At 34.8% G+C, this 18,222-nt stretch overlaps 1 protein-coding gene and 1 long non-coding RNA gene across 3 annotated transcripts; one reads left to right on the forward strand and one right to left on the reverse strand.

Moving 5' to 3' along the window:
• The first annotated feature begins 1,523 nt into the window (after positions 1 to 1,523).
• On the forward strand, positions 1,524 to 13,975 carry LOC112000338 (transcriptional elongation regulator MINIYO). Of its 2 annotated transcripts, none has more exons than XM_065761710.1 (10): positions 1,524 to 1,896; positions 3,742 to 5,056; positions 7,183 to 7,310; positions 7,571 to 7,758; positions 8,278 to 8,383; positions 8,477 to 8,737; positions 10,319 to 10,507; positions 10,636 to 12,915; positions 13,065 to 13,274; positions 13,468 to 13,975. In XM_065761710.1, exons 1-10 carry the CDS (start codon positions 1,666 to 1,668, stop codon positions 13,654 to 13,656), a joined length of 5,097 nt encoding a protein of 1,698 aa, XP_065617782.1. In that variant the 5' UTR covers positions 1,524 to 1,665; the 3' UTR covers positions 13,657 to 13,975. The 2 variants fall into 2 exon arrangements, with proteins under 2 accessions (XP_065617782.1, XP_065617786.1); XM_065761714.1 differs by having other exon boundaries at positions 1,801 to 1,896; positions 3,758 to 5,056.
• A 571-nt stretch (positions 13,976 to 14,546) lies between these two features.
• On the reverse strand, positions 14,547 to 16,398 carry LOC136062552 (uncharacterized). Its single transcript, XR_010624278.1, has 2 exons — positions 16,143 to 16,398; positions 14,547 to 15,680 (listed from the first exon to the last, which is right to left on the reverse strand). It is a non-coding gene; the product is annotated as an uncharacterized LOC136062552 (long non-coding RNA).
• Between the last annotated feature and the right edge of the window lie 1,824 nt (positions 16,399 to 18,222).

Here is an 18,222-nt window from a genome sequence, read left to right on the forward strand (position 1 = left end):
CTATATATGTTAACAACTATAAAAATCAAACTATATTATTAGTTATAGTTAGGCAACGTTTCAAACTAATTTCATTTCTAGATAAATCAAGTTTAGAAGACTCGATTTTGCTTACTGGAAATCGAGTGTCTCACACTCGACTTTCAAATGAGAGTGTGAGACACTCGACTTCCAATGCGATTTCACATAGCAAAATCGAGTCCTTTGAACTGGATTTGTTAAAAACCAAATTAATTTGATACGTTGCCTAACTAATGATATAGTCTGAGTTTAATAGTTATTTTCTCAAAAAATCCTCAGAAAAGTGTGGGAAAATAGGAGTGAAACGAGTAAGGAAAATGTTTTCTCTTGAAAAGTAAGTAAAAGTTACTGTTTATTAAAAAATAAAAATAAAAAAAGGAGAATCTACTCTCTTAGACTGTTACAATAATGAGGGGGACGGTTGAGTACATAGATTGCTTTGATTTGGTTTGACTTGGCTTAAACTTGGAAAGTTTGAGTGTTGTGTGGTACACGGTAAAGGAAAGTTTTATTCATTGGTAAGAAGACCCTCCAATCATCCATATATACATGATTGATTAAAATGTATTATAAATAAATTACATGACTATTAATTATGTAATATAATCGTGGGTATAAGAGATTGATATTTGAAATGACAAAAAATGATTGATATCTTCTTTTTTTTTTTTTTTTTTTTAAGAATCGTCATTCGTGTAAATGAGTGATAGCTTGAGAACTTGTATCTAGAAAGTGGCTTTATTTATTTGTATGTTTGAAGGTTGAGCTTGACCTTCGAAGTTCTTTAACATAAACTAGGTTTTTATCACATATGTATGAAGTATTAACCATCACCCTTTTTCCTCCAAAAAAAATCACTCTTTCCTTATCCACAGACGTGTGAATTCAAATAAGAATTGGTTCTTTCCTATGTCTATAATTTGTAGCCTTTTTGCCAGCTTCAAGTCATTTTTAATGTGGATTTCAACATATCAATAAGTTTATTTTTTATGAATTCAAGATTCAAACTTAGAACCCTTAGTCATCGTTCCTATTGTTTCTCGTCATGTTAGATATCAGCTTCCACAAACTCACTATTCAAATTCTTGATATCTTTCTCGAATCCTCATATGTGTCAACGAGTGATAGGTTGAAAATTTTTATATTAGAAATGGCTTCATATATTTATATGTTTGAAGGTTGAACATGACCTTCTAACTTCTTTTCTATAACTAGGGTTTGTTTAAAAAAAATCTTATCACACAATTTTTATTGCACACTAAGTATTAAATGCATTTTAAAATTATGTTTTTAAAATATAATTTTAGTTAAAATTATGAATTTGTATTTTTTTTAAAAACTATTTCAGTTAAGATTATGAAATTATGTTTTAAAACGATTTCATAAAGAGTTTCTAATATATATATATTTTCCATAATATGAAAGTTGAATGTCATTTTCCATCACCCTTTTTCTAAGGAAAAAAAAAAAAAAAAACCTTAATTAGTCTATACAGCAAGTTAAGCCCGCGCCAAGTCCAAGCGTTGAGTCCTTTTCGCGAAACCTCTCTCACCACCTCTCCCTTTTCTTTCCCCTACTCCATAAACCCTTCTCTTCACAAACCCCACACTTTTCACTCTCTCATTCACTCACTCACTCACAGTGATGGACAAAAAGCAAAAGCCCAAACGCAAAGACTCCAAGACCTCGTCTCGCTCCAAGGTTTTCGGCGCCAGCTCGCTCCAAATCGGCGACGACAACGACGGCGTCGTTTCGAACAGCTTGATCGGTTCAATCGTCGAGAAAGGAATCTCCGATAACCCTCCGCCTCCCACTGCGCCTCCCAAGCTCTCCGTCCTCCCTTTCCCCGTCGCTCGCCACCGCTCCCACGGCCCGGTAATTTCGCCATTCTCTTCACTTTTACCAACCCTGTGTATTCATTCAGTGTCGCGTCATTTAAAATTTTGCTTCGGCGAAAAAGCGAATGATAACTGATTTTAAAGTTAATGTGAAAATGGTTTTGCATTGAATGATAGCTGATTTTAAATTACGCGGAAAACAAATTAATGCCTTACTGTATAGAATTGTTGAAAAAAAAAATGTGTACTTGGTAACTGATTTTTAAACGAATGGTGAAAAGTGAAAACTTTATTGTGAAATGGGACTTCTTGACTTGGAATTAGGGCAAAAGGAGTACATGGTACTACTTTGAATGATAGCTGATTTTTTAAATGACGCGGAAAACAAATTAAAGCCTTACTATTATATAGAATTGTAGAAAAATGTGTACATGGTATTGCGTTATTTAAAATTTTACTCTAGTAAGGAAGGAATGATAATTGATTTTTATATGATGGTGAAAAAAAAAATGAAAGCTTTATTGTGAAATGGTACTTCTTTGACTTGGAATTAGGGAAAAAAAAGTACATGGTAGAATGATAACTGATTTTAAATGATGTGGAAAGCAAATCAAAGCCTTATTATATAGAATTGTTGAAAAAAATGTGTACATGGTATCGCGTTAATAAAAATTTTATTCTAGTAAGGAAGGAATGATAATTGATTTTTATATGATAGTGAAAAAAAATGAAAGCTTTATTGTGAAATGGTACTTCTTTGTCTTCGAATTAGGGCAAAAGGAGTACGTGGTAGTACTACCTTGAATGGTAACTGATTTTAAATGATGCAGAAAACAAATTAAAGCCTTACTATTATATAGAATTGTAGAAAAATGTGTACATGGTATTGCGTTATTAAAATTTTTTATTCTAGTAAGGAATGATAGCTGCATGTTAAAGGAATGGTGAAAAAGTGAAAGCTTTACTGTGAAATGAGACTTCTTGTCTTGTCTTGGAATTAGGGCAGGAGGAGTACATGGTAGTACTGCCTTGAATGATAACTGATTTTAAATAACGTGGAAAACAAAGCAATTAGGGCAAAACGTGTACATGGTATTGCGTTATTTAAAATCTTATTTTACCAAGTAGTGATAATTGACCTTCAAATGCTGGTGAAAAATGAAAGCTTTTATTTTTTTGATAATGTAGGGCCCTTTGGACTCGCCTCTAGTTAGAAAAACCTATGGACAATTGATCCCACTTACTAGAACTGGTTGCCGGGTAATCTAGGGGCTTTTACCCTTGATGGGCTAAATAGTTAATGCTAATGCTGAAGAGCAATGAAAAAAATGAAAGCTTTTATTGTGAAATGGTACTTTGTCTCTTGGAAATAGAATAGAATTTGTGAAATTAAACTTCATTGTGTAGGGATGGAAGAAATAACTATTATCTGTGAGACCTAGAAAGATGGGGTTTTTTTAGTAAGTACTAGTTTGGTTGCTGATAAAATGTGGGAAATATATGGAATTAACTTTGGATTAGTTGATGAATATAGAAATTTGACTTAGCTGGGTTATTTTTAACTGGTAAGTTACATATAAACCCAATAGGTTTTGAAAAACCTTGCTCTCCTTCAATTATTATGGGAGGAGCAATTGCTATCTGAGCCAGGGCTCATTGGTTATTTTTTTAGAAAAAAAAAAATAGTAAAATAGAAATGGAGCTCTAAACATTGAAAAATTATTTCTGTTTATTTGTTCAGCTACTAAATTGAGAATTATGGTTGTAATGTGGTTCAAAGGTGTCTTTATGTGTCTTTTTATTTTATTCTGAGAATAAAGAATACCTTTTTTATTTATTTATTTGTTTTTGAGAATGACTGATGTTTAAATTTAATAACCAGCATTGGGGTCCAATAGGTAGCGTAAAGGATGATAAAGATAGTGACAATACTGTGGATGATGAGGAAGCTAAAAGTTTAATGAACTTTGAGCCAATAGCGCCTTTTGCCAATCCAGTGCAGAGGAGGGAGAAAAAAGGATTAGATTTCAACAGCTGGAGGGAGATTGTCCCGGGCGATAATTTATCCATGGCCAATAAAGTGGAAGAAAATCACTTATGCACTCAGAAAACTAAAAAAGATAGAAAAATGGACGTAGAACCAAATATACATGCCTGTGGGCATCAATATAAATCTGGTGAGGCCATGAGAAGTGTGTCAGAGGATGGATGTTTTAGTTCAGTTACTGACATGGAATTAGAGAACTTGAACCAAACAAATCTGAAGGAGAATGTTAAAGATGCCAGCCCAGTTGACTTCAAGGGCGAACAAGAATTTGTGTCCAAAAACAACCATATTAGTTTGGAGAGAACAGAATATGACAGTATCGGGTTTCCAGAGGTTCTAAGAAGGCGGGAGCAATCGACCACAGTATCTAATTCCAGGTCCAACAACTTTGGTAATGAACAAGAATCCATGTCTCTTGAGAGTCAAATCGACGCTGAGAATCATGCCCGATTACAGGAAATGTCACCTGATGAGATCGCTCAAGCTCAGGCAGAGATAATGGAGAAGATGAACCCTGCAATTATAAATGCACTAAAAAAGAGGGGTCAAGACAAACTGAAAAGGCAGAAAGGCTTAAACTCAGAAGTAGGAACCAATAATACCGGTATTGAGTTTCCGGAGGTTCTAAGAAGGCGAGAGCAATCAAACATAGTTTCTAGTTCCAAGTCCAACAACTTTGGTAATGAACAAGAGTCCACATCTCTTGAGAGTCAGATCGATGCTGAGAATTGTGCCCGATTACAGGAAATGTCACCTGACGAGATTGCTGAAGCACAGGCAGAGATAATGGAGAAAATGGACCCTGCAATTATAAAAGCACTAAAAAAGAGAGGTCAAGACAAACTGAAAATCCAGAATGGCTTAAGCTCAGAAGCAGGCACCAATGGTGAAGTGAGTAATCCCCAGAACAGGAATACCCAAGATGCAAAAGGTTTTGCACATTCTGACAGTGATTTCTCTAGTATGTTGACAACAAACACTAAAGATACACAAAGTAGGCAAGACAAAGGTGAAGGACAGAAGTTAGTAGGCACAACCAGTAGCAGGTTGTGGAGTGCCTGGAGTGAAAGAGTTGAGGCTGTAAGGGACTTAAGATTTTCCTTGGAAGGGACTGTTATTGAGAATGATTTTGTCCAGGTACCTGGGAGTGGTAAGGCCAACTACTTGTTACTGTTGTTTTACTTTTTAAATGATATCATATGGCTTTTCATTGTTTATCCAACCATGTTATTTATCTCAAGTTCTGCATATTGTTACCTCAGATGAGAAAGATTTAGTCATTTATTTATTTATTTTTGATAAATAATAAGGATATATATTGAAGAACACTACCTTATGCAGAAAAACGTAAGGCAGAGAGAAAAATACAGAGGGAAAAGAAAGAGAAAAAAGAAAAAAGAAAGGAAAAGATACTAAATATACAGGAGAGAGCTAAGGAACATAGGGAGAGAATCACTAGAGGTGAGTCCCCAAGCCCTAGACCAGTCAAACAGAGAGCCACTGAAAGAAGCCAAAAGCTGGTCATCCGAACTTTCCATGTCCTCAAATGTCCTCCTATTTCGCTCTCTCCAAAGTCATCACATCAAGCATAAAGGAGCTAAATTCCAAATGCTAGACAAATGCTTTCCAAGCCAATTCCAGCAACCAAATAGAGTATTTGCAACCGATCTAGGCAAGACCCAAGAAAACCCAAAAGATCTAAACACCAAACTCCACAACCGATAAGCCTTGCCACAATGTAGTAACAAATGATCCACCGTCTCCACATTACTACGGCACATGATACACCAGTCGACAAAATCCATCCCTCTACCCCTCAAATTATCACTTGTAAGGATCCTATCCCATACAGTAGTCCACACAAAGAAGGACGCATGCTGTGGAGCCTTAACCTTCCAAACACTTTTCCAAGGAAAAATAATGGGCAAGGAGCTTCTCAACTTATTGTAAAACGATCGGACATCAAAATCCCCATTCTTTGTCAACTTCCATCGCATCTGATCTCCGTTCTCAGTGGGAGGTAGATTTGAGCCCAAGGTACGGAGAAAATCATCCACACCACCCATTTCCCAATCATTTGGTCTCCGAGTAAAATGAACACCACAGCTTCTTCGTTCCTCTATCCCCAACCATTCAAGAGAAGAGGCCAACTTTATTGGATGCAATCCCATACACACTTGGAAAAGTCAATTTAAGTGGAGAATCCCCACACTATTGATCTGTCCAAAGCTTCACAATTTAAGAACAAAAGCACACTTTAAGTGGAGAATCCCCACAATTTAAGAACAAAAGCTCGCCCAATTTAATAAACCAACATTGATGCCTCACTCCTTGACTTGTTGGAGAGGGGTTTTTGGCAAAAAGACACTGGCCGAAATTTTGGTGGCCATTCCTTTATATCTGATGTGGAGTATATGGAGAGAAAGAATGGATATGCTTTTGAAGAAAGAGAACTCTTGGAAATTTGGAGATCCAACTAAAGGCTTAGCTTTCTGGGAACTCTTTATGAGTGGGAACAAGCTGCCAGGCTGTATTCTACTTCTGATTTTTTGATTTTTATTGACACTTGGAGCTTTAGATGCTCAACTTGGCTATTGTCTCTTTTAGGGTGTCCCATTGTATATCTCCCATGTAGTAGGGCTATGTCTTAGGAAGCACAAGCATGGCAAAATGCTAGCATGTCTGTATTGAACACAGTTACCTAGATGTCTAGGGATTATTTTTTAAACAAGGTTAAGACACGTCTATGACACGGTTGTGGCATGCCGATTAAAATAATTTCATTTATTTTTTATGTATATTTTGAATTTGTAAGCATATTTTATGTTAATTAGTGATAATACTTAATATAGAGTAACTATAAAAAAAATAGAGTAACTAAAGTTCAAAATAATAATTAGTGATAATAATTACAACTTGAAGTTTTAAATGTTTAACCCTATTCTCTATTGCCATTCAACTTTCTTTTGTATGAGATAGTTCGAAGCGAAAAGCATTAACTAGTAACAAAAAAGTTTTGTTTTTAATATTTTGCTTTTATAGTTTTTTTTTCTCTTTAAAAATCATCATTTTACCTATTAACAGAAATTTTTGTTTGACTTGATTTCTTAATCAAAAAGTTTTCATGTGTTTTGACAATAAAATTCCTAGCGAACTAGTAATATTTTCTGTCTAGATAATGTGAAGTACAATAGTATTCATTTGATTTAAGATCAAGGAATAAGGCATGCCTCAATATGATATTGATCAATTTCTTCTTTATTTCTTTTGCTCTAGGTGATATTTCTGTTCAGAATAGGCATAGTGTTGATAATGTTTCAGAGAGGGACTTCCTGCGGACAGAGGGCGATCCTGGTGCATCAGGTTACACAATCAAAGAAGCTGTGGCACTCACTCGAAGTGTGGTCAGTTTATGCTATATTTTGTATCTTATTGTTTAATTGTTCTGATTGCATGATTTTTGAATGGTATTCTGTTTGATTTAGCTGTATTATAAATTTTGCTGATGTTTGAGCCAAGCAATGTAAGATATTTATGCTTTCCTGATATGTAATAAATTACTCACAAAAATGGTTTCCTAATGAAATACTAATTATCACAACTGATATATTATATTTTTTTCTTGTTCTCCTCTTCTATTCTTGTCTATGTTTGGCCATTTCAGATTCCAGGACAACGAGCCCTTGCTTTGCATCTGATCTACTCAGTTCTTGATAAGGCGTTGCATAATATTAATCAGAAGCCAGTTGGATCTACTTTGGGAGATGCTAACAAACTTGACAGATCTACTGACTGGGAGGCTATCTGGGCTTTTGCACTTGGCCCAGAACCTGAGCTTGTTTTATCACTGAGGTGAATACCATCTGAATGCTTATATTGCTGATTTCCATTGTTTTATCAGTGTATGTTATTATACTATGCCTTTGGGAAGTTTACATTTATAATAATATTTTCAAGAGGCATAATATTATCCCTAGATTTCCACTAGTTTTCTTATAATTCATCAAATACATGCAATACAACTTATCCTGAATCTTTTGTCATATCCTGGATCACAAAAGGAAAGAAACCTAATCTAAATGAATCTTATATGCTATCATTAATTCATGAATATATAGTATTATTTTTCTGGAAAAAAAAAAAAAAAAAAAAAAAAAAAAAAAAAACTTCTCATCATGCTCTCTTTTGTTGCTTTATATGTATGTCCAAGTATATTTAATGTTTCTTTGTTGGTATGCAATGGTTCTTATTTATGAAAATAGTGGTTTTCTATTTTTTTTTTCCCTTCTATTTATTAATTTATAACCATATTTTGAGCCTTGGCTATAAATGTTGCAATTTAATTAATATATATTGTTTTTTAATTTATAGGATATCTCTTGATGATAACCATAACTCTGTAGTTCTAGCTTGTGCAAAAGTTATTCAATGTATATTAAGCTGTGATGTGAACGAGAACTTCTTTGAGATCTCGGAGGTACAATAATTTCTTTTTTTTTTAACTTTCATTTAAATTTTTATTTTTTTATCAATATTATTCTAAGTTCAATTTAATGTATTCTGTTTCCAGAAAATATCGACTTATGAGAAGGAAATCTTTACTGCCCCTGTGTTCCGAAGTAAACCAGAGATTGATGTTGGTTTTCTACATGGTGGATTTTGGAAGTACAGTGCTAAGCCTTCTAATATTATTCCTGTTGAAGAGGATATGGTGGAAGATGAGTCTGAGGGAAAGCATACAATTCAGGATGATCTTGTGGTTGCTGGACAGGATTTTGCTGCAGGTTTAGTCCGGATGGGAATCCTTCCAAGGCTTCGCTATCTATTGGAGGTAAAAATGATAATAGAAAAGATGTTTCTTATTGTCTCCTTACTTTTGTCAGCTATAATTAAACAGACCAAGGTTTCTGCTACTTGTCCTAGATTTATGAAAGAGAACCAGACACTTCTTCTGAGTTATAAAAATCCTTCCTCCTCCGGCAGTCTTCATATTTGTCTAGCTCATCTTTCCTCTATTGTCAAAATAATTAAGTGAGACCATGAGATAGTTGATATTGCTAAGTCAAATTTGAAAAGGATTTAATGAATATTGAAAAAATATCTTATTTTTCCCTTAATGTGGTATTCAAATATGAATTCTGTGGTATAAAAATATGAATTCTGGGCTTTATAAAAGAAAATTCCGGGCACTGGTGCCTGCTGGGCACAGAAACTCAATATGAGCTAAGCACAATGTCATTTATCAATTTATGTGAGCACTTGTGTGTTGGGTTTGTGTGCACGTATGTTGTGACACATGTTCATGAGTGAGCACGCACAAACAGTCATATACATGTGCATGTTGTCAATTTTTTATTGTTTTACTGTTCCCATGGTAGACAAAGGCAAGCCAGGTGCTCGCCTAGTCACCACTAACACTCTAAGGTGAGGCACCTTTAGCGAGGCACTCGCTTTTAGAGCCCAGGCAAACAAGGGGACTGCCTTAAGCCATGAAAAAGGAACTAAGGCAAGAGCCTCGGTTATTTATTTATTTATTTTATTCTATTCTATTATTATTATTTATTATTATTTTTTTCTATTATAGAAGCTTGTTGTAAAACCTAGTAATGGATTATTAATTTACAGAAGCTTGTAATGGTTGCTAGATGAATTAATTTATAGAAACTTCTTGTAGAACTTGTTATTCGATTAATCAATTTATAGAAGGGACCACATCAAGAAGCTTGTTGTAAAAACCTATTGTTAGAATAAGTAATAGAGCCTAAACCATGTTAAGCCTATTTTAATATCAATCAATAGACCTAATTTCTTCATGCAACATTTTTCAAAACACTTGATTATAATACACTAGGTAGTAGGTACATATGATTTAGAACCTATCTAAAAAGAAAAAAAAAAAAACAAAAAGAATTTGGCACCTGGTTTTAATCAGGCAAGCACCTTTTCTTTGCCTCATGCCTCAGGCATACAAGGCCTAGGCGCCTTAAGATCACCTTTCACCTTTGACTACCTTGACTGTCCCATAAGGAGAATAATATAGTAACTTAGTTTAATTCACAAAAAAGAAAATGTCTATCTCCTAATTGATTTTCATATTTAAATAAATAAGGGCAAACTTTTTTATTAGAGTATTCTGGTGTGAATGTGGTTGTTGTATTGATATTTGTCAAACACGCCAGTCATCAAATAGATGTGCACAATAAAATCATGAAAAATAGGGGTTCACTTGTTAGTTGATGATCTCAAGATTTTTAGGAAAAGGCATCATTTATGTTGTGATTTTTTTGGCACATTTCTTTTGAACTTCTCTATCATGCTTCATGTGACTGTAGGAATGGTTTTCCCACAATCTGAAGTGTTTAGTGTACTTCATGTTGTAGTTTCTAATAGGTTTTCATTTAAATGGTTTCAGACAGACCTTACAATAGCTTTAGAAGAATGCATAATCTCTATACTTGTTGGAATAGCAAGGCATTCACCAGCAGGTGCAACTGCAATCATGAAATGCCAAAGGCTTGTTGAAACAGTTGTCCGCAGATTTACTATGAAAGATAACATACAAATTCATCCTTCAAAAATAATTTCAGTTACTCTTTTGAAGGTAAGCGATTTTATTACTTTTTTTTAGGAGAGTTGTTTTTATAGTGTTTCTTAGTAGATTGTGAGTGATCCTGCATTTATGCTAGATAAACTGATACTATTGTACTGTTTTTTCATATAACAAACAAGGTTTTGGCTAGATGCAACAAGAAGACTTGTATTGAATTTTTAAAGAAAGGGACTTTCAGAACTATGACATGGCATTTGTATCAATGTGTTCCCTCCCTTGACCACTGGATAAAATCAGGAAGAGAAAATTGTAAACTCTCATCAGCTTTGATGGTTGAACAATTACGTTTTTGGAAGGTCTGCATTCAGTATGGATATTGTATATCATACTTTTCAGATATTTTCCCTGCCTTGTGCTTGTGGCTGAATCGACCTACAGTTGAAAAACTTATACAGAACAATGTTCTTACTGAATTTGCTTCCATCTCTAAGGAGGCATACCTTGTTCTTGAGGCTTTGGCTAGAAGACTTCCAAATCTCTTTTCTCAGGAGCGTGCTGGTGATGATACAGAAGTCTGGTCTTGGAGTTGTGTTGGTCCAATGGTTGATTTAGCAATGAAGTGGATGGAGTTGAATAGTGATCCACATATTTCTAAACTTTTTGAATGGCGAAAAGGATTAGGGAGGGACTTTATCACCCAAGATTTTTCTCTTACTCCCTTGTTGTGGGTGTATTCAGCTGTCATGAACATGATTTCGAGAGTGCTTGAAGGGGTGATGCCAGAGGATAGGGTTAACCTGCATGGTGGAGTCGTGCCATGGCTGCCAGAGTTTGTTCCTAAGGTTGGACTCGAAATTGTCAAAAATGGAATTTTGAGCTTTTCAGGTGCCAATAGTTCAGAGCAACCTGCTAGCTCTTTCATTGAGGCACTATGTTATTTGAGACAACAAAGTAACTATGAAACATCATTGGCTTCTGTACGTTGCCTTAATGGAATTGTCCAGGTTGTTGTAAACATTGATAACTTGATCCAGCTAGCCAAGAATAACATCCATGGTTCTTCCCAAGAATATAGCATCTCAAGAGAAGGGAAAACACTTGAGGATGGGATACTTAAGGGTTCTATGGTTGAATTGAGAAGTCTGTTGAATACTTTTATGAAGTTAGTTGCTTCAGAGTGGCACCTTGTTCAGTCCATTGAGATATTTGGCAGGGGAGGCCCTGCTCCAGGGTTGGGTGTCGGCTGGGGTGCCTCTGGTGGAGGATTTTGGTCTGCAGCTGTTTTGTTGACACAAATCGATGCAGGATTTCTCATATACTTGCTTGAAACTTTTCAGTTTGAGTCTTCTGCAGATGCACCAACTGTTGAAGAAATGACCTTTAGTATGCAAAGGATCAATTCTGCCTTGCTTGTATGTTTGACTGCTGGCCCAAGGGATAGGTTTATTGTGGAAAAGGCAATAAATGTTTTATTCCATATCCCTGTTCTAAAGTTCATTGATCTCTGTACTCGACGTTTTCTCCACCTTGATAAGAGATTTAAACCATTTGTGTGGGAATATAAAGAAGAGGACTACCTGGTTTTCAGTGAAACATTGGCTTCTCACTTCAAGAACAGATGGTTGTCTACAAAGAAAAAGTTAAAAGATGTGGGCCACAACAGTTCTGGAAATAAAACATTTAAAAAGGGTAGTGTTGGTCTGGATACCATATATGAGGACGTGGACACATCAAATAAGAATAATCAAGATTGTTCTTCTTTATTAGTAGAGTGGGCTTATCAGAGACTGCCACTTCCAATGCACTGGTTTCTTAGTCCAATCTCAACCATCTGTGATAGTAAGCATGCTGGCCTGCAAAAAGATAAGTCACAAAATCTTGTGCAGGACTCTAACAGTTTGTTTGAAGTTGCTAAAGGTGGACTTTTCTTTAATTTAGGTGTTGAAGCAATTTCCACTTTCAATTCCACTGATGTCCCCTCTCCTGTTCAGAGCGTTCCATTAGTTTGGAAATTCCATTCTTTATCTGTAATCTTACTTGTTGGAATGGGTGTGCTTGAAGATGAAAAGAGCAGGGATGTTTATGAAGCTTTGCAAGATATCTATGGGCAACTTCTTGACCAAGCGAGGACCAGTATAAGCGTTGATGTCATTTTGGAGAGGAATGCAGATTTATTGCCAGAATCTAGGAATAAAAACAATTTTGAGGTCCTAATGTTTCAATCTGAGATTTTTGAGAGTTACTCAACCTTTATTGAAACTCTTGTGGAGCAGTTTTCTGCCATATCTTATGGTGATTTGATTTTTGCCCGGCAAGTAGCAGTTTATCTACACCGTCGTGTTGAAGCTCCTGTACGACTTGCGGCCTGGAATATGCTATCTAATGCTCGTGTTCTTGATCTTCTACCACCTCTTGAGAAATGCATTGCCCAGGCCAAAGGATACCTAGAACCTGTTGAGGTATGAATGCCTAATTGTCAACTTGTTTAATTGGAAAACTGCTTCTCTTTCTCATTGCATGTATTTTTCTATTTTGAGCAGAAAAGTTTCTAAAATACATGATAAATTAATGTAAATGTCTTTAAATTTTTTAACCGGTTTCTTTACAGGACAATGCTGGTATTTTGGAGGCTTATTTGAAGTCATGGAATTCTGGTGCCCTTGACAGGGCTGCAACTCGAGGATCAATTGCAAATACACTGGTTCTCCACCACCTTTCTTCTTTTATCTTTAACTCTTACACTGTTGATAAGTTATCTCTGCGCAACAAGCTTGTAAAATCTCTATTGCGAGACTACTCCCAGAAGCCACACCATGAGGTACTCTTTTTTTTTTTTGCCTAATAAATCTGTCAAACTCCAGATGAGTCTGGTAAAATGAGTGGGTCAAACAAACTGAACGTATTTAGATAGAAGTGGAAATACTACATGTCAATGAACATAGAGAGGGCAATTACTAGAGAAGTACACGAGTGAAAGTTTTCTAATTGTTTATTGTGGAATATTGTTACAGGGAATGATGTTGAATCTTATCCAATATAACAAGCTACCCACATCTCAAATGCCTGACCAAAATGGTTCACCACTGGAGAGAAGCAGTATGGAGAAGAGGCTCGAGGTATTAACAGAAGCTTGTGAAGGAAATTCCTCTCTGTTGACTGTGGTGGACAAGCTAAAGTCCTCCTTCAAAGAAATCTTGTAAACACATAGAACTTATATATATTAGTGTATGTGCGAGAAAGATATGAAGACAGGGGGACCAACTTAGTTAATTCACAACAATGTTCTGTAAATATGATCAGAGCAACAAGAAAAAGGAAAGATTGTCAATTTTGTTTTCTATATCTGCGACATGGGTATACTATCCTGCTTATTTTGTACGTTCTTCCTAAAAGTAAGATGCTAAAGCAGAGTTGCTAAGGGGAGAATCTGTCGTGGAAATGAAACCAGCATGTGTATGATATCTGGGCAAAAGCTTCAATGATGAATTATTCAGAAAAGTTGGAAACACCTTTTCCGCATTTGTGCCTTGTATTTCAATGCTATTTTGGTGTTCATTTTTTGGAGCTAGCCTTACTTTTGGCTGTATCAAAAGATTGCAAATGCGTAATATTAGTGGATAAACATATAAAATCTTAAATTGGAATGATTGGAAAATTATAACACTAAACTCAAAAAAAGAGCTTAAAGCCTGCACATGTAACGAGGCTAGTATATTGTTTAGTGGGAGTGAAAAAATAAATAAGATGTTGTGAAGGACTATTATTTTAGTAGAGTCTTACTTTTTTGAATACTAAGTATTTTTAACACACACATACACAAGAAAAGGAAAGAAGATCTTAAAAAAACTGACAAAGATGTATATTAAAAAGGGCTTAACTCTTGAATACACAACACAGACTTTAAACTTCTTTAACTCACACTTATTTTCCAATGTGGGATTAATCCGTTGTTTACTTAGTTGCATTATATTTTTTTACTAGGCCAATTAAATAGGACTCTTCATGTCCATTTTTCCTTAATTTCAACACTATTATTATTATCCAAAATTAATTAGATATATTGCAAAAAAAAAAATTAAGCACAAAAACATATTTTAAAAATATCTAACCCACTATTAATGTGTGCCAAAAAAGATTTGGCATAACTTTTGCACATGATCTTATCTTCTGCGTAATTACTTCTTAGAAAAATGGTTTATTTTTCCTCTTTCCTAATCCATATAGCTCTTTCGAGTTTGCAAGTATGCTTACAACAATCTCTTTTATATTTCTCTCTCTTTTTTTGTATCACTTTTTTTTTTTTTAATATTATAGTCAAGAGTACAACATCAGGTAGCAACTTTGCATAAAATAAAAGGCAATAATGGTAGCTACACAACAATCCCAACTAAAAAACGAAAATCCTATGCTATGATAGAGTATGTAACTTGGATATTTCACTTCGGTTGAAATATTAGTAACTTGACCCTTGATCCCTTTGCCTTCTTGATCTTTGCAAATAAAACCTGACCCTTCCAATCTTTTATTCTTTAATCTTCAATCTGACACTAAAAGAATACCTTGCCAACTTATACATTCATGGAAGCCTTGATTTAGCTTCCCCTTAATAGATTTTTGTGAAGAAATTAAAGGCTTCCATGCAAGTGCAAAGAAAATTTCATCAGAATGCCATAACAGCTTCATCATTGATGCTCATTCCCTTAATTTTTTTTCTTTCTCCCCTGAAACACCATTGGTTCCACAGGTTTTCCTGCAAAATGAATGAAGAATCAAGATATTCCTTACTATTATCAATAACCCTGCAAATATTGTTGCTGGTGCTATATAATACACGCTTTCCTTACATTTGGGACATACTTCTTTTTATGTGAAATTTCATAAACATCCCTACCCACAGAGATGTAATCAACTACTTCAATAAGAGTGGCACACTAAAAATCTGAGCATTCGCTAACATGGAAAGGCATTTGAATTTATCTACGCATTGAAAGTTGAGCCACAATGGAAGAACGAATAGATCAACTGCAACATAATTAAGCCTAGAAACCAAGTAATAGGTACCATTGCTATCTGCTACTGTTCAGCCAAAGATATTGGGAGCAATTCCTAATGATTCCATATCTCTAATTTGATTAATGACTTCAGAGTAATGCTTCATTCTTGCAGTGGCACCTAGCAATTGATTAAATTCCACAATAGAAGGGAAACGGCGCAAGTGAAACAACTGTATCAAACAGAAAAAGAACAAACCTCTCAAAACCATCTTTAGCAACCATACCAGATGGATTTATGTTAAAAGCTGTAGATTGTTCCAATCATAATTATTTAGGAATAACAAAAACTAACTGCAGACATTATTAAAAAAAATCACAAATAAAATAGGAATTGAGATGCTTAAAACAGATAACAAACCCAAATGGTCCCTCCAATGAGGGTTTTTTCCATCCTAAAACAAACAATATGATACTCTCGAACATCTCATCCTACCATCCTTATCTATAGATGATACTGCTAGTTGAATAGTATAGATGATACTCTCTGCTATGGAACTCTCTCTCTCTCTCTCAATTCCACACCCTTGGACTATTTTTCACCCACCAAACAATCAAACCCACTAATCAAATCCAACCAAACCAAAAAAATTCTCTAAAAAAGAAACTGAACCAAGCCTTTTTAGAGGAAAAACCTCTGGGCAAAGAGTTGTCGTATGGGTGGCTGTGTGGCCGTGGATTGCCATGGTTGTGGTTTAAAAGAGAAATGGGGAGTAAAATTTTCTAGAAACCGTTTAATTGTGGCCTTGTGGGTAAGATCGAGTTTTTATTTTTTTAAGAGATGCGGAGGTGGTAAGATTGAATAACCGGTTGGCTGTATGTTTTGCATTATACATGGGTATTTTTTTTTTATTATTTTTTTTTTAAGAAGATGCAGTAGTGGGAACTGGGTTTGTGGGAAGGTCGTGGGTTGTTGGGGCGATTCAATCCTATTTTATAGAGAATGTTTTTACAAAGAGTTAAAAGATATAGTTTTATCAAATTATCCTTTAATTTTGTTTCTACTTAAACCTAAGAAAATAGAGGTATTTTTAAACTGAAAAAAAAAAATCCATGTTAAACAGTGAAAGCCCTTTAAATAGTAATATAAATTATATATTCGATAATTCGGTAAATGAGAGAGGACAATTTGATTCCTAGATATTTCCTTTGGACCCCCTCAAAAAAAAAAAAAAAAAGAAGATATTTCCTTTAGAAACACAATATCTCCTTTAGAAACACAATATCTCCTTTAGAAAAATAATGGGCTTGGGCATGAAATTCTAAAACTTAGATCGAGAATCCTAATCTTGTGGTTTAAAATTTAAATCGTAGATGACATGGACATATAAGAAGTTGTCAATCAATTGAGCTACAAGAATCTTAGTAAGTTTGTTTAAAATAAATCCTACATTAACAAGCATGAGTTTTATTTTGAGAGAGAGAGAGAGAGAGAGAGAGAAAAGTATATCGAAGTTGTTGTTGTTGGTTTTTTTATTTATTTATTTTCATTTATTTATTTTTTTAAATGGTAAAGCTTTCTTATGTAGTAGCTTGTATCCACCAGCTTGTTAACAAATCCCGTATCAGGTAATGGCTTTTCCGTGTCAGTTTGTCTTTCTTTGGTTATGTCATAGGGGTATCATCTTTGGCAACGTTAGTACATTCCAACTTATTTCTCAGTATTTAAGGACCACTCTTGCACAATTATAGGTTACAAGAACACAAACAAATTTCAATCAAAAAACCAAGAAAGAACACAAACAACTTTGGCATTTTTATTGAATCATCCGGGGTGGTATAAACCAAAGATTTCGAAGACAAAAACAAAAGGAAAGAAAAGGAAAAAATGATGGCTCATGTAGAGAACAACTTGGGCACCACTGTGAATGCTGGAAATATTGAGGAGGAGACGAGGGAAAATTGGACTTGGAAACACACTGTTTGCTGCTGTTGTTTTTTTTCATTCATTTTTCTCATGCCTTTTTTGGCAATAGTTTTACTATTGATTTCAAAGGCAAAGAAAGGGGAATTGGAATATCGCCCAATAGACTTTCATTTTGAGAATGAATACCCAACGGACTCTCATCCTGGCAAATTCAACGCCCTTGATATTGTGATGTCCACCATTATCGTGGTCCTCTATATTTTGGTAATTTGCTTCATTTTCTGTAGGCAAAGAAAGAACTTGAAGGCTGAATTTCTTGAAGAGGGTATTGTACGTGCATCCGGTCGCCGCCCTCCTTTCACACAATAATTATCTTATGCATATGACACGTGTTTGTTTCTCTCATAAACATGTGATCTCTACATTGTACAGGGTTAATATGCTGTAAGAGTGAAGATACCGCATAAGGGTGGGTCTCATGCAAAAAGCCTACCCTTATGTGAGAATGAGATGTGTTTGTCAAGCTTAATTAATTGGTTTTTAACATAAAGTTGGGTTTTTTTTTTGGTGTGTGGTTTGGGATGAGAGAGTAGCCTAAGGCAAGGCAAAGGAGAAATTTGAATTAATGATAAGACAATTCTTTTATCTAAGTATATGTAGCTCCTTTCATAAAGTTAATGTTTCTTCGGTTTTATTTATTTATTTTTTTATTCTTCAAAAAGGATGGCATTTAAAATTTTCTATTTCTCTATGAACATTTGTACCATTTTATGTTATGAGTCATGAAAATTTGCATGATTCTTTTGTAAGAAATTTTTTCTTTTATTATTAGTAAGCTATAAGCATCT

This window comes from Quercus suber, unplaced genomic scaffold (assembly GCF_002906115.3).
Source record: "Quercus suber isolate HL8 unplaced genomic scaffold, Cork oak 2.0 scaffold_19, whole genome shotgun sequence".
NCBI classification, from domain to species: Eukaryota; Viridiplantae; Streptophyta; class Magnoliopsida; order Fagales; family Fagaceae; genus Quercus; species Quercus suber.